This window comes from Larimichthys crocea, unplaced genomic scaffold, assembly GCF_000972845.2.
Source record: "Larimichthys crocea isolate SSNF unplaced genomic scaffold, L_crocea_2.0 scaffold97, whole genome shotgun sequence".
Classification (NCBI taxonomy): Eukaryota; Metazoa; Chordata; class Actinopteri; family Sciaenidae; genus Larimichthys; species Larimichthys crocea.
In genome coordinates this window covers 1,072,482-1,089,768 of record NW_020861315.1, presented here as the reverse complement: position 1 = coordinate 1,089,768, position 17,287 = coordinate 1,072,482, and the positions used below count along the sequence as shown (strand labels likewise).

Sequence of the window (17,287 nt, the reverse complement as noted above, 5' to 3'; positions counted from 1 at the left end):
TATGTAAAAGTGTTAAACTGCACCCACGAGATCCCACTCATTGTTGTTAAACAGAGCTATTTTTTATTTTTTTGGGGTGGGGGGTCAACAAGATATTTTGATGCCGCAAAAAGAAAATGTATTACGTTACAACACGAGCTTGGGGTCCATAATTAGTTTTGAGGAGTGGTGGCTTTTCCATAATAAGCAGAGTGGTGACCTTGACAACAGTGTATTGGGGATAGACAGCTGGTTCTTATCTCCAAGGAGACCTGCTGGAAGTCTGCTGTGTGACAGTGATGCCTATCATTCATTTAGCTGCGACCTCATCCTCCTTCAATAACATCTCAACAAATGCAGTCGCACAGCATCTAAACTTTGAGCAAGAAAGGGGCCATTTAATGCCTAACCATATTTACGTGGCAGCAGGTTGGGCCTCTGTGAGAGTCGATTGATATTAGTAACCTGACTGTGTTGCCTTGCTTTCTCATATGTTAATTGGACTTGTGAGCCTTTAGGTGCTTCATTTTCTTTTATTTGTCTTGGGTTAAACAACCCAGTGTGTTTACAGCCCAGGCTGTGAATGGTGTTTTGTTGGTGGGGCCAATCAAAGAGCTTGCTGTACTTCTTTGTTGAGGTTTGGGGGCAAGGGGATTTAGCACCACACCTGAGTACCTGACGACTATTGTAGTTCGCTCTCTCCTCTGTCGTATCACAATAGACGATTTGCACTTTGGATTTGTTCTGTCTCACTATTATCTCGTCTTTTTGTATTTTCAGGGAGAGCCTCGTTCTTTCAGACCCCTCTGTCATTTTTCTGTGTTGTTTTATTATTGAAATGTCTCCCTGCTTGTTGCCGTGAGCAGTGTGAGGGGGCTAATTGCATTTCCAGCAACCTTGTTAATGACAACGTTGTAATGGCTTTCAGCTATTATTGAATTGACTTTCAACATTGCCATTTTAGTTTACACAACTGCCATTTGCTTAAAAGCTTTGCCTCTGTACTTCTGGACAAGCTGGCATGGTTTAATATGTGCATGTGATAACAGGTTTAATGCTGTGAATAAAATGAGTTTCCAGAAGACTCCATGGGGGCAGATTTTTCAAGTGTGTTTTGGCATTGGTGCCATGCATATTGTTTTATGAAGTGTGCAGGTGTCACTGTTGTTTGTCAGTAGAAATGTATTAATTGTACTTAAGGGGATGAAAACCTAAATGTACCAAAGCTCCATTAGAATTTCTTTACAGCTTATGTGATTTATTTATGAAGAAATGCAGCAACCTTTCCTGAATATAACTCAACTATGAACGTTTGTATGTAGAGTTAATTGCAATAGTAGATTCTAAAGGTCTGAAATATTTCAATCTGTTTATATGTTTATACTTCAACTTCTATTCAGTCTTGAGCTGCCTCTGTCTGAAGTCTGTCATACTAAAATTAGTTCAATCTACCGTTTCTTTGTGCACAGCTCCAGACCGAAAAAAGAACTTGGATTATCAGATACTGACTAAAGTTCAATGCAATAAACTGTGAAAAGGAGTTGGGAGTAATTGAAACAAGGACTAATTTTATCACTCTGACAACCAGAGATCATTCTGAAAGACACAGTTCATGTTCTCACTGTTCTCCTACGCTGTACCCTCTGTAGCATTCTGTCCTTCAGTAATTGATGAACGAAAAAAGCTTTTATCAATGACACTTGCACATTAATCATACAGTATATCTTCATTTCTCCCTTTTACTTAGATTCAGAAAAATGTTATCCTTCCATATATACAGTGCTGCCGTCCTTTTAAATGCGCATGAAAAGAGAAATCTGAAAAACCTTGAAAGGTATAAATGTATTTTTGTTTTTTCATACAATTCTTTATCGTGTGTGTGTGTGTGATTGACAGTGGTGGCTTGAGGGTGCGACAGTGTGACAGAGTGTGCTGATCCCACAGCTGGCCCTGCATCACCACATTCACCCCACTTTACTCCCTTCATCTTCAACACTGTATTTATCTTACTTTTCATTCCACTGAACAAATATGTCTTGCTTGTCTTAACTTCCTGTCTTTTTGTTGTCCTTAAAGTGTTTTATCGGTGTTAGCCATCTCAGTCTAATCCTTCTCCCTCATTTTTTTGTCACCATGGGAGTGCTAGAGTTCTCCCTGCAGAGGACAGCAAAGAGAGAGTGCATAGAGCATAGAACAGCTATGGTAGGATAGTTTTACCCTCTTCAACCTTGCAAACTGGTTTTGTAGCTTAGTGGGGATGGACAGAGAGAAATATTTGATTGCCAGAGCCAAAAAAAGAAGAAGAAAAAAAAAAACACTAGGAGGTTCACCGGACCAAGATCCCAGATGTTTCATCAGAGCTTCAACAGGACTCATTCACTTGATCTGTTCTTGTTGAGCTGTTCTTGGCTCTTTCTTTCCAACTGACTAACCATTCTATACACACGCTGAGCGATTTAAGGCTTCACTGCTAAGATGATGTGCCTCAGGTGTGTCCAAGTCTAAAGCCAGATTTATTCTTCTGCATCAGGGTGTTACACAGGGTCCAGATCTGGCATGCAACTCCAAGAAAACAAAACAAAAGCAAACAAAACATGATGCCAGAGAGGTACCAGAGAGAGATACCAGAGGAAGAAAGTCTCAGTAATTATTTTTTTTGGTATGTTTTGTGATATTTACACTGTAAACAATATAAACATGATTACTTTCCAAAAAGGATGTCCTTAAATCCAATCTGAGTCCTTCTAATCTCCAACATATTTACCTAAATGACACAACTACACAGTGCAAGCTACAACCTGAAAATGAGATAAGCTAGAACTTCATTCATCCCGAAAGAATGAGAATATTGGTGCCTAAAATACCCAGTACAGACAATAAAACATATATGTGGCAGCTATAAGTTTATCTATTAACTATTTTTGACAAACTCCAGAAATAAGTTTATTCCCAAACCTAATGGCAAACAGACCCTACTTTTCACCTCAGAAAGCAATTCTGTCTTGTGACTTTATGGTTTTAATTTCCAGTTTCAAGTCTTCTTTCATGCGCCATTATGTAAATGATGGTTCCTTTTAGAGAAGAAACTGTTACTGCATTGCCTATTTCTCGCCTCAAATGTTTTCAGAAACATAGTGTACAGTTTACAGTGTACAGTTCACCCACACTCTCCAATCCATATGGCGACTTCTGGTTCCAAAAAAACTGAAAAATGCCAACTCTTTGTGGGTGTACACTTTGTTGGGGCTCAGCAAATATTTTGTATTTTTCCAATGCAGGTGTCAATACTCCCTGGTACAGCCAAGTCATTTTTTTAGATTCTTCACACATTGTAACTTGTAACTTACTCGTAATGCTTCAAACCTTCTCAAGCTCATATTGTGCACGTGCCCACTTGCAGCTGGAGTTGAATTGTGTAGAACGTGCCGCTGTCTGTCACTGTCCACCAGGGATAAGATCTGATCCTGGAAGTTTGTCAGTTTCCTAAACTATATAACTGTTGCCTATATGATTATGCTAATTTAGCTAACTTTAGCTATCAACAAAAAAAGTCTGTGGTTGGCATCGAACTTTGTGTCAACAAATCGACCTGTGATCAGAGTTATCACCATAGTCAACTAACTTAATGTTATTTATTAAACTGTCCTCACTCATATCTGCCATTTCCATGGTTACCACACATAGAGCAGCTGCCGTTTATTCACGGAGTGCTTATCTACCCGTCTATTTATATGAGGAACACATCCAAAAAGACCATTCGTATTATAATATTTGACATATCTATATAATGTTGCTGCAGTGACCATTATCATGTTAAATCCTGCGTGGAACAGTAAGTAAATTCCTACAACAGAAGCTACTACCTTGACAGAGAAGACTAAATCTGCAGTCAACAGGCTGCAGCACTCGGAGTGGATCATATCTTCCTTCAGCCTCCTCGTCATCCTCAAGCCCGGCGCGCTGTCCTCAGTTCTGAATTAGACATTCAGGTAGCAGCCACCGACGCTCTTTCTCCAGCCCTGAGGCTATTGTGTGGCTGTCTTTTCATGTTGTGCTGCAGTGCATCCACAAGTGGTTTGTAGAACCTATGTCACAATGCAGGCTAAAAGTATTAACCACGCTTTGGACGTGTATATATGTTTTGATAGGCAACAGATTGTGGAAATGCCTCACTGGGCTTCACACTAATAGACTTTCACTGGTACTTACAATCAAAGAGTTTATTAATAGTGGTCATCCCTATGAATGCTTCAATGATGGCTTTATGTAGAAAGTTGTGCTGTTCAATACAGTATTCATTAAAACCAATTAGAAGTATTAGAAGCTCCGATCTGCATGATTTCACATCAGCCCACCACACTTTTGACAGCAACACAAGTACCTTTGACTTGAATGTTATTCATTTATTAAATAAAATAAAAACATTCACAAGTAACAAGTCTTGATTTTTTTCCACTCCACTTAATTGGACATGAACTGCATCCAGTGGGTTGTGAAGCACATGCAGCTCCAGCAGGCATGACTCAGTCTTGTCACACACATGTAGGTGTAGTTTGACGCACACATTTCCACAGGATTTGATTCACCTGCTGCATAGGCCAGACAAAAAAAATAGATAGATAAATGAATAAATATTTGTACATACATATATATATTAAAATATGTTGACCTTTACAGTGGAAAGACCTTGAGTGTACGGACAACTTGCACAGAGCTTTATAGGTTTCTGTATGTGGGTAGCATTTTAGGCGAGGGGAAATGCTGGATTGCTACAGAGAGAAAAGAGATTAGCTGAAGCAGAAGTGCACAACATTATATATTAGTACTTACCCCAATTTGCAATGACGCATTCTGCTGTTTTGTTTTTTTTTTAACATAATTTCTTCATTGTCCATTTCACTTGAGTGAATTTGTTTTCAGGAAATGTTTACATATGTTTTTACTTCCCATTATCCTGGCAGTCACACTAAAAGAATTGACCTTTACTGTCCAGCTCACTGACGCACAGTTTATTTAGCTTTGTGCCACGTTCACAATAACAAGAATGAGACACTATTCATGTTTCACATTATATTTAATTCCAAAATGTTTCACACAAAGGATAAGCTCATAATGTCAGCTACAGCTAAACATTGTGTGTGTGTGTGTGTGTGTGTGTGTGACTGAATGAATAGATTGAAGATGCACAGTATAGCCTGGGGCCTATGTAATTATTTGTCTCATGCTTCCAGTCTTTATTATTAAGGTTTTATAGATAAGTGCACCTAGGGTGAAAATAAGAACATTTGTTATGAATATTTGTGTGTGTCTGTGTGTATATGAAATAGTAAGCAATAAGCAATTATAAAAAAAAAATGCAACAGTTCACCAAACATAAAGCTATTTTGTGGTACGTATGCTTCAGACAGAGACTATTGCATTGGATATTACAAGATACTGAAATGATGTGCTACAGCTGTTGAACCTCCAGATAGTTCAGTCGTCTTAATCTGACTCCATACCTCCGTCTCCTTTTTCATCCTTTCACTCCAGTATGGCTAACTAATTTAGAAGAATCTATAGCTATAGCTTTGTCTTTGATCCAAATAAAATGATGCCTCTGGTCTTTGTTAGAAAAAGATTGAAACAAAAAGACCTTGATAGATTCCTGATCATAATCAAATCAAGAAGAAGTTAACCTTCTCTCGGCTATCACTCATTTGGTACAATAACGAAAGTAAATGAAAACATTTAGCTGTTGCTGCCTGTCTTTGTGTTTATATTGAAGCTTCCTGTCAGTTTCTGTTTGTACACATTATGAAACACATGTCAATATTTTATTTCCTTCAGGATATTAAGAAGTGTTTTATGAGAGTGTCACCGGCAAAATATCTGTTATTAAGTAGAGTGGACACTCTTCATCACTGTTTTTTTTTCTTCACACAAACAATATCTTTGATGGAAGACGGGCTGTTAGATTTATGAAAGCTGTCGACAGGATGAGGGTTTAGCCTGTTGAGTCAATTCAAAAGTATTAGCATGGAGGTTTTATACCTACATTATGTATAATGGGCACTCTTAGCTATTGTGTCTTTTTGAATACAGTAATCAGACTAACCAAAGCTTAGCGGCTCATCATGGCTGATTCACTGAGATAAAGAGGGTCCAACAACACAAATCATGGAAAATGATAAGTTAGTGTTTTGTAGTGTGAGATAATCAAACACTAGGTTAGTGGCCCTGATGTTATGGGCTGACAAGTGAGGACAATAGTGTTTCCTTTTATTCTTGTAATGATCTACTTCCCCCTCTGTCTCCCCTTTCATTTTCCCTCTACAAGACGTATTGTCTGCAGTATAGTGTAGAATATGCATAACAAGTTCTGAGTTCATAGTTTTTAAGAATCCAGCACTTATGCTGGACATTCAGTGAGCTACAGTACCTGTCAACTTTGTATCTTGTGTAGAGGGTAACAATGGGAGAAGGTGATGAAGAGAAAGCCATGAAGAAAAAACGTGCCAAACAAAGATGGGTCAAGGGTAGGATAAGGAGAGAAAGAAAATAAAAATGGAGGACAGGAAAGTAACAAAACAGGAGAAATCTCTCGTGGACAGCTGTGGGGGAGGTTTAAAAGTGAGAGTAGATGGGAAGGAGGACGGAGGGTGCCACTACTTCTCATCCACTGTCTGATCTGTGGGTGGCAGTGATGACTGATGGAGAACCACTCTAACTGAAGGTCATATCCGAAGCCCTGCCATTTTAGACTGCCACTGTCGCAGGGGACAAGATAAATAAAGCTCAGATTGTCGTGTTTATTCACCCCACTTTCTCTGTGGGTCTGTGGGTGGAGGAGGAGGAAGAGACAGAAAGATGAGGAAAAAAAAATGAAAGATAGGAATGCCAGTAGAAGATTCAGAGGCATCTAAGTGGGATTGTTATTTTATTTCATTCTCATATTATTCAGTTTGAATCACAAAGACTTGATCATCCTTGTTAGTCTGTCTCAAATCATTTAAGTGATGCTTCAAATCACGATATTTAAAATGCATTCCTGTTATTTAGTGATTCATCTTTCCTCCAGACGTTGCTACAATAGGAGTACTGGTTGATGGAAATGAAAGGATAGCTCTTCTACAAATCCAACTAAGTAGGATTTTGGTGATCATTGTGATTATTTTTACAAGAGACAATGGTAACAATTACATAACCATTTGTCATCAAATCATGTAGAGCCCAAATAGGGTGAAACAAATTCCTGGAGGAAAATGAACTACAGCAGAAATCATGTTTCCGAGTTTGGTCTGCCCAGATTGTCACAAAGCTTAAGGACAGCAGTCTGTCACCGCTCCAGTGTCCCTGCAGTCTGGACGGGACACAGAGCTATTCGTCTGGCGTTGGAACCAGAGCTGGAGGTTCAGACGGGTTTGTTATCCCCCAGGCTGGGCAGAATTCTCATGGCCAGACGACCTCGCTGCCCAGACTCTAATATCTGATCAAGAACCATCTGCTGAGGCTGCCAGAGCCCACAGAGCTCCCTATGCCCCTGACCTCTCCAAGGAGAGCCCAATGGGGGATCAAGCTATTAACTAGGCTATTAGCATGATTCTGATCACCATTTGAAAAGAAATACAGCACAATAAAACTATATTATCATCACTGGGATGCCACGTTTGTTGCTATAGTAATTTAGGAAGAGACATGGCTCTGCTCAGTCATTCCTCCCCCGTCCCTTGGGTCCTGTTTTTTTTTTTTTTTTTCACCACTGCCCCCCAAAAAAACTGTTTGTGATGACAGTGTTGAATATTCTTTTTAATCGAAATATTAGATTTTTTTCATAATCCTTTTTGTTGTTGTTGTTGTTGTTATTGACATATATAGAGGCCAACAAACAAAAATGCAATTACCGTGGAATCATTTTCTTTTTAGCAAGGAAAATCTTTCCAGTGGTGAAATGCCAATTATGATCGAGCAAAATGTTACAGTGACAAGATGTTTTTTTTCTTTCTTTTTATCAGTGTAGGAGAACAAGCATGTATGCACCACGCAAAGTATGTAGGTGTCAAAAGTGCAGTTCACATAAAGTTTTAATGGCGTACGCAAACAGTTTCTGTTCCTACTGTGTGTCGTGCAGCACCATTCGCCAGGCCTTGATAACAGTTGGTTAATGGGTAATGTGCCACACAAGAGTGATGCTGCACTTTCTGTTTTCATTTTGTTGCTGTAGTGCAGTAATTAATCCAGCTGAACCCTTTGTGCTCACAAAATAAATGCTTTCCATTTTCATTAATAGACAACTCATTAGTACATAATGAGCAAGAAGGCAGCACTCCCTATGCTCCCTGTGCAGTATGTAGCAGATGAGCATGCGCTACACTCAGCTAATTAAAACCTAGGATTGTGTTCTTGTTTTCTTCCGTGGAATGAGCACATGCTTTTAAAACATTACTTTAATGAATCATGGTATGTAAGTGTTTTGCATACCACAGGGAAACGCATGATATGAATACTCATGTAGGTGCACAAAATCTTGAATTGCAACCTGTTCACTACAAAATAATGCAATTGCATGTGGTTTATATGTTTGAATTGAAGTTTTAGACTGATCTAGATGTTTAAATCGTACTAGCTTAATGTTGAAATCCTTTCTTCCATCAATGATCAAACACACGAAACTTTAGAAGTTTGTTAAAAGTGACATCTTCCTGTTTAATCCAATCACGTTATCACCAGTACAGTAACAATGTTTGGTTTAGGGAGTTTAAGCAGAAAACTGATGTATTCTGTCTATATCATATATTATTTCATATGATTTATTTAGCTCATCGGAGATGAGCTATGCCATCACTTAGTCCTCCTAGAGTCATTAACAACCAGGTCAGTGGTCACAACTGACTGGTGTCACCATCCATCACATCTTTAGTTCATAACTTCAACTGATGGGCTGTCACTGTCCACCAATGAGTGTGATTAAGAGACAAACAGCTACAGTGTTGGAATTCATCCTAATTACATTATAGAGATGATATATCAATAGTGGTTAGTCATCTGAACATGGCATCATTTGTTACCACTGCAGTCTGCACACTATATTCTTCACATGCAGCCACACGTGCGTGCACACATAGGTACACGTAGTAATGCTATATTCATTGCGCACATGTGCAGCACCTTCCGGTGATGATTTGTCTTGATAAAGCGATGATTAGCTGTAAGGATCCTTCACTTCATGATGGGGACAAAATCGAACCCAATTTCTGGCTGTAATTAAAACTATTCCCACAGCGGAGTGCTGGAAGGCCACAACTTTAAGAGGTCAATAGAAGACAGGTTTCCAATAGCCGTCTAATTCAATCAGTCTGGGTTGTGTAGTGCATGTTAGGGATCAGGGGGTGATTCCTTAACACCCACATATGCTCGGCATACATTAGCAGTAGCAGAGAGCCAGCATGTATCTACAATCTCACCTGTAGGCCTGGCTATTCATCACCTCTAATGGACCATCTGCATTACAGGATATCAGTGAATGATTTTAATGAATAATATCTCTAAAACTGTGGTTTTAGTGGGATTTTTAATGCACACTATTAATCTAGCTTTTCAATATTCACATTGTCTTGTATTTAAGAGCATCTGAGGACTTCTGAAGTCTGTGCAACCTTTAGAAATGCAAAGCAGTAATCTGAAAGTTAACAGTTTCCACTTGACTCCCAAACAGACAATTGTAGGGATCTTATAGTTTTAACAACACTGTCGACCCCTTAGAAACAGCTGCTCTACAGCACTTAGGTGTCCAGATTATCCAGCTGTCCTCACATCAGTGGTCACACTGTGTGACAAAGTATATGCCGCTTGAGAATGTGAGTTAGAAAAGACACAGGGAAGCAGAGGCTACTTTTGAAGGTGCTCTCATGACTGCTGATGATAGTTCTCAATCTCATAATTAACTAAAGTTAAATCCATCACTCTGTGTTTATGGCTTCAATCTAGTCTTGTGCAGGTGTGTCAATTCTTCATTTAGACATGCAGTAAGGGTAAAAACAGAACAAGCTCATTGGTCACAAAAGAGAGGAAACATTCTCAATCAAGTTGAAGCATGCCTTGCATATAATGTTCTATATTCTGACGCTCACATGTGACAGATGGCTCAAAATATGCCAAACTGCAAAAAAAGTGCTGTCAACAAACTGATGCTGACAATCATCTACGGTGCAAAATGTTTGGCAACTTTTACAACATTGCACTTTTTGCACAGTTTGGCAGTTTTTGTGTTATTTATCATGAGAGTGCATTAGAGTGAAAAAATGCACATTCTGCTTGATACAGAATAGTTTTTTCTTTAAGATGACTGTAGACAAAGCAGACTGCTGCGGTAGAGGGACATGAGATGATGATACAAAAGCGTTGATGCAGTCTGAAATGGCAAGCAGAAAACAGATAGTTGGCGCTTTGTTGAAATTTTCTAGCCTGCTACTTAGCGTGTCCATAGCAACCACAAGGACCACACCGGGGGGAAACAATGGAGGAGCTCATTTTACTTGTGTCAGAGTACCCAGAATTATATAACACAGTAAACAAATATATTTATAAACAAGGTTTGAACCAACTGAAGCTGGATTTATTCGTATGTGTCAAGAAACTGTTTATTTCAGTCACCTGTCTGATTAGCTAGCACAGTTAGTGTGCCAGCATAAACTGGTCTCCAGTTGACGTACGCTGCAGGGGCAGTGTTGAACTCCGTTATCTCTCAGTTAACATGTGGCAACAACCAACATCACAGAATGGTGGAATTAGTCGTAACTGCCGGCTGTGTGAGCACCATTAATGATTCTTTTTATTTATGATCCTTCTTCAGTTCTAGACGTTTGGTGTAAACCCATTTTCTGTGGATGTCAGTCAGTGGCATTGGAGACCAGGCTTAGAGTGTTCACTAATTCGAGCAGCGAAACCTCCCTATCTGCTTCAGTGGGAATACAGCCCATGTAAGCTGTCATAGAGTTCAATTTTAAGTTGGCAGATTTCCATGTCGTGATGATTTACTTCTGCTCTGTTTATTGGATTTCTATGTATTGTATCAAAAAAGCGGTCTTTGAGGAAATAGATGTAATTTTAATGATTAATGAATGTTCTAAACGTCAATGTGAATATCCTTTAGGCATTTCTGATAAGCTATTATCTCTAAAATGTGGTTTGGTCTATTTTTGCCTCTAGGCTTGTTTTCCTTTTCAAACTATAGACATCATATTACATTAAAGTCTGCTGATAAGAAGGGACACATTTGCCAACTGTAAAAGAATAATGAATTCTCTTTGTGTCAGCCGTTCTCTCCATCCACCTCTTTCTTTCATCCTTGTGGTGTGTGTGTGTGTGTGATGTTGAAAGTGAGAGGCTACATTTACAAAAGGTACAGCAAAACAGTTTGAGGTGTTTATTTTGCAAATGTGTCCTCAAAATGTAACTTTTAATGACCTTGGGCATGCTTTTGGGCAGTCTTAACTTTACCAGGCGTGCATGCATACTTCACAGTGGGAAACCTTTATTGACATAAGGTCTACTTTACATAGTACTCAACCCCACAGGAATATTGCTGTGGGTGCATTGGCACATCAAAACACCAGTCACATATTCACTGCAAATTAGTCTCCAAATCCATATAAGCCTCTGATAGCTGGGAAGAAATGTGCTAATCAATGGCGGAGGTTTTCTTCACCTCCCTAAACAGCAGAGTTATGCGGTGCTGATGCTTTGAACCAGCAAGGTCTACAAAGTGTTTTCTTTAATATTATTTATTATCACTAAGCTGGTGTGTGTGTGTGTGTGTGTGTGTGTGTGTGTGTGTGTGTGTGTGTGTGTGTGTGTGTGCATGATCTACAGTACTGTATCTTGATTAAAACAGTGTTAATAGAGAGCATGTTAACACGTTTTCTTCAAATTTCTTCCCTACATAATATATTATATCAGCGTGCACAGAGAGAAAGTGACACACGGTGAAGCACCCTGCTGTTTACTGCAGGTAACTGTGCGTTGGGTAATTAATTAATCCATAATTTAGACTATGTCTTGTTATATTAAAATTCAATCACAGGTATGTTGTGTTTTGTCTGGCCTTTACAAGCTCTTAGTACAGTGGCTCTGCTGTGTTGTGTTTTACTCAATTTCTGTTAAACTGATGCAAAATCCAGCTATAAGAGCACGTACATCAAAATGCCTGTCTTATGCCCATCAGTTACCATTCACTGTAGCTGTCTTAGTCGGCCAGACTTGTAAGACTCAAGGTTTTCAGCTACATTGATAAATTCAATGGGTTTTGAAATAACGTTACAAAATAATTTTGATTTTGGAGTAGTAGGATGTGAGCCAGTGATTGTGACACGTTGAGTTATATTTTATCATCTATGCGGCTACCCTGAAGCTGTGAACAGTGTTGAGAGTTTGTAAGCCTTTGGGGTGTGAAGGAAATGGACCAAGGATTTTCTTTTAGTGATAAGGCTGACTGCGCTGGGCTGAGAGTGCTTCACTAACTAATTATTTGAAGCCTCCTCTCAGATTAGGGTAGACATGCAGAGCTTATAGACAGTCGCATAGCAGACAATCAGACCATGTAATAACCAGAGGGACAATATTTGCTCAAATCCACTGTAACACCTCACAAAACAAAAGTGTGTAAAGCCCTAATGCTCAGTCCAATCCCACGCCACACTGCCTTGATAAACGCCGACGCCACCCCCACAATGGGCGCCATCTTTACTCTGGCAATTAGGCAGAGTTTTGGATTATCACTTCCTCAGCCCAGCACACCACAAATCCACCCGGATTCAATTATTCCCCTCCCATGTCTGTGGCCATTTGGGCTTTTTGGGCAAATGGCCAGTGGAGAAATGTTCTAGGATTTGAGCTGCTGAAAGTACAAAGTTAGAAAAAAGAAAAAAAGAAAAAATCGTCCCTGCAAGTTTGACAAGTCTATTAAATAAAAATGAAACCTTGGGAGCTTACAAACACTGTCTTGGTAAATATTTTATGAGAACAATAAGCTAAATTTACTGTATTTTTCTCCTTAACAAACACACCTCCTTCAGTTATTGTTTTGTTTTTGGGTTTTTTTGTAAATGTTCATCGTCGAGATACATCCTTCCCTGCAAGCAGCCTATGTTTTGATCCACGCCTTGTGGGCCGGGAGTGTCTCTAGTGGGCTCTGAGTAAGAACCTAAAATGCTTACTGAAAGGATTTGATTTGCTCTGTCTTGCTGCACTTCAAAGGCATTATTTTTACTTATTAGAAAGCGCACTCAGGGTAAATTGTGTAAGAGATCAAGGGTTTCCTGGGGTCTGGAGACTCTCATCTATCTACTTGAGGGCTCTCTTCGATGTGTTTGCTCAGATGTTTTTTGTTTTTTTTCCTCTCTCTGCTTCCACCTGGTCTCTCCTTGTGGAAAAAAAACTGCTGTGTGTATTTAGGTATATGACTTAGCAATCTCACTGTATATGTCCCTAAGTGTGTTTGCATATTCAGGCACAGGCTAAGCGTGCATGAGTTTGGTGAAGTGGATGTTCTTCACAGGTCTGAGATGAGGGGACCCCCCCCCCGGCTGTATACAACCCCCCGCCCCTTTATCTGTTTATCCTCTTGGGTGGCTCGTTTCCCTGCCAGCAAATCACTGCCCTGGCTGACAACTCCTGCATTTTATGTGTCTGGTATACGCCAGTCTGTCAGCTCCTAACACATTCCTCTGTGTGTCTTCTTTCTTTTATCTACAGATACCACAGTGTCATCACAAAAAGGTAAGACAGCACTCCATCAGTCACCTGTGGATCTACATGCATTTTCAAATGGGTGACACGTGTGTGTGTGTGTGTGTGTGTGTGTGTGCGTTGCTCTCTTTTTGTTGTCTGTGTGCGTTCTCAATTTTTGCTAATGAGATGAAAAACATTTCATGGTGTTGTTGATGTTGATTTGAAATTGAGTCATCCAGTGTTTCTGTTACAGAACAATCTGTTTGATTACAAAGTCAATCACTCACACCCACTGACACCTAGACTAAATTATCCCGCTATCCCACAATGATCGACAGCCCACAGTCTGTGTTTATGCACTGCTTTCTGTAAGTCTCATGTTAAGACTAATCACAGTTCTGTTCCGACTCCTCCACACTTTCATGTGTATGTTAATGTGAGGTTGGGGAAGGTGATTGTTTTGCATAGTGGGTCTTCAGGGAGAAACAGGAGATGTGGGAGGGGGGAGATGTTTGTAGGGATGTACCTGTAGGCTGTTTTGATTTTGTTAGATGATGGGGCCACACAGTCAAACTGTCTAAACAGCTCCGGGGGTTTTGCTGTGGCAGCCTGCAGGTGTATGCGCCGAGTAGTACCAGCCCCTCTACTCTTCATAGTGGAGATACAGTAATGGCAGAGGGCGTGTCACGCTTTGTGATTGCAAAAGCAAGAGCAGACAATCAGTCAGGAGAACTCCCCGCTGATTTTGTTGAAACTTTTCTTTGATTCCCTGCTGTGCTTATAAGAACTTAGGTGTTGTTTTGTACAAGCTCTTAGAGGAGCAGAACAGAACGCAGGTGAAAACATTTTCAATGTCACCTGGATCTGATATAATGTGCACAACATGTATATATGAAAAACCCTAACAGCAGGAGTGTGTCTCTGGGAACATGGTGACATTTTTTCACCTCAAGCTTCAGATCTATTGAAGTTGCTTGTAGATACACTACAAGATAGAGTGCATCTGCACGACGAGTACACTTAGGGTGCCCTCACCAACCCACACACACACACACACACACACACACACACACACACACACACACACACACACACAGGTTTGTGAAGTCTATGTGATGACTACGCAGTGTACGATGTTGTCAAATGGGCCTATAAAGGTAAGTGATGTGGGTTGCCTGAGCCTCACTGTCTGATGAATGTTGAAGGGGAGCAGAGGCTGCTGTGGTGTACATCATCCCTGTACAGCCACACTCGCATCGCATCGTTTCTGAATGAGAGAGAGATAAGTAAGGCCACGTAACCCTGACAGTGAATGAATGCTCACTTTTGTTAGCCTGTGTGTGTCCATGTCTGTGTCAGACTTTTTGTGTTTGTATGTCTTTCTTTCCTTACCCATCTGATATGTCCAATTCAAAACCGTTTAGTCAGAAGCGTCAACAAAAACATTCACTGTCTCTGGGCCCCACACACCAAGGATGCTATGGAGAAAAATAGCCCACCATATTCATTCATATGCTATGAGTTATAGATGGCTATGCAGCAGTGACAGTGCCATCGGTACTGAAGAGCCATGTGGCCTTGAGGCTGAGATAGTATACATAAAGCATGTGTGTGTGTGTGTGTGCATATCTCTGAAAAGACTGGAAAACAACTGTGCATGTGTGTGTGTTTGAAAGACGGAGAAAGCAGGACACTTGTGTGCATTGGCAATGTCAACTCCCCACAGTCTCAATTATGTTAATATTCAACATGTGAGATGTGGGTCTCACATCTGTTCAAGCAGTACAATGCCACAGTACATGTATTAGATTGAAGGGCAGCACATAGTATTTAGGTCTGGGAAGTATTCAGCCTGTGGTTGAATAACCTTTACTGTTGTTCCTCACCAATATCGTGATTAATATAGGACCTCATTATAATGTGACCTTATTCTTTAGTTCTCTACTTCTGTGGAACATCCCCACTATCTGCCCCCCTACCATGACATCCTTTATCCAGCACCTCTCCACCCCTTACACTCCTCCTCCCTCTCCTCTGCCAAATGAAGTGTATTTATGGCACCTGTGTTGGAAAAACAGTCTCTAGGAGACATCCCTCTAATTTCATTTTCAAAATGCCAGCAATAAATTTATCAAATGGGCTGAATCGAATCGGAGTCACACGCAGTGCCATCCGTCATGGGCTGTCCCTCAGGGGCCTGTGGGCGTACTTAAGCCGGCCAAAAACCTCTGCTGGCAGGAGAAAAAGACTGAGTGTTGAGAGGAAAGGGGGCTCCTGGTAGGAGGGAAACCGGATGAATATACTGGAGAAATATGCTGGGAACAAAGATGTGTGTGCATATCTTTATGCGCTTGGAGGCGTATGTGCAAGCATGAATTAGCTTGTGCATGAGTGGGGATGCATATGTGTGCACAGAGGTCAATGCTAATTCTTCAGCACACTGGAGCCTCACGCTGGAATCTCAGTTAAGCACTTTGGCTGTCAATGTGCCAGCGTAGTAATTGATTAATTGCAACACAAGTTAATTGATTGTTTTGCTCGTTTTTTTTTTGTTTGTTTTTTTGCATTTGTAAATCCCTTTCAGTTCAAACACCACTTTGAGCTTTATCCTCTCCCATGCCTCTGAAAACTCCAGGTTCACACGCTCTGTGCCCTCCCATTCCCCTCCCATCTCTCACTTCCTCATCCTCTGTACCTGACTTTGGAACCTTTGCCTCTCTCTTTAAATGCTTTTGTCCCTGCTTTCCATTTGTTTCACCCCTCTGCCTATCTTTCCTTCTCCTCAAAGCATTTATCACTGTGCAGGTTAAGCCAGGCGTGAGTGAGGGCAAAGCAGCTTAGTACTAACAGGGCTAATGAAGTCAGGCCCTGTATTCCTCTGACGGGGATCAGTGGCGCTACTCTGTGAAGCCTGTCAGTGTTTAATGATTAGATGAAACATTCAGACACCCGCGACGAGAAGACAGGCACACTGATATGTGGTAATACCCAACCGTGGTCTCTCTTACTCAGATCCGCAAACATTTATGCATGTGCACATGCTCACTGCGCAGACATATACAGTACATACACGCACCTTGCAGAGTGTTGATTTATGACTCAACCATGGCATCAAGGGTATACACAGCAAAGTGACTGGAAGAAAAACGAATGACAGGAGAGATTCAGAGACGGCAATCTGGCTATTGATTCCTGCTATGTGCAGTAAGGTGGAGAAAAAAAAGAGATATTTACCCCCTCACCTTGATGAGCAGATTGTAAACAACTCCACACGTTATATTCATGATGCATGCTGTGATCCATGATTTTTTACTGCTTCTCAATTCTGCAAAAAAAAAGCATGATAGAAGATCAATCAAAAGGCCGGAACCTTTTTTGAACATTTCAAGATTCAGATTTTTTTACACATCTTATCAGCTTATGTTTTCCGTATGGCAGCTTGATGTGTACCTGTGTTCTGGAGTGTGTGTTGTTAGTATGTCAGTAAGTGTGTCAGTGTCAAAGTAGGACGGTGTTTATATCTGTGTTTTTTTTTTTTTTCGAAATCGAGTGACAGAGGCAATGATTGGGTCAACAAGCTGCCTGTTTGTCTGAGTGAAAG

General features: G+C 40.4%; 1 protein-coding gene across 2 annotated transcripts in view; it reads left to right on the top strand.

The window, feature by feature from the left end:
* The window catches only part of LOC104919629 (cadherin-4), a 220,216-nt gene that overhangs the window by 87,345 nt on the left and 115,584 nt on the right, over window positions 1–17,287 (top strand). For both annotated transcript variants that reach the window (XM_019271354.2, XM_019271353.2), the window contains exon 3: window positions 13,711–13,734. In XM_019271354.2, the coding sequence (XP_019126899.2) occupies window positions 13,711–13,734 (24 nt within the window). The remainder of the gene's footprint in view (window positions 1–13,710; window positions 13,735–17,287) is intronic.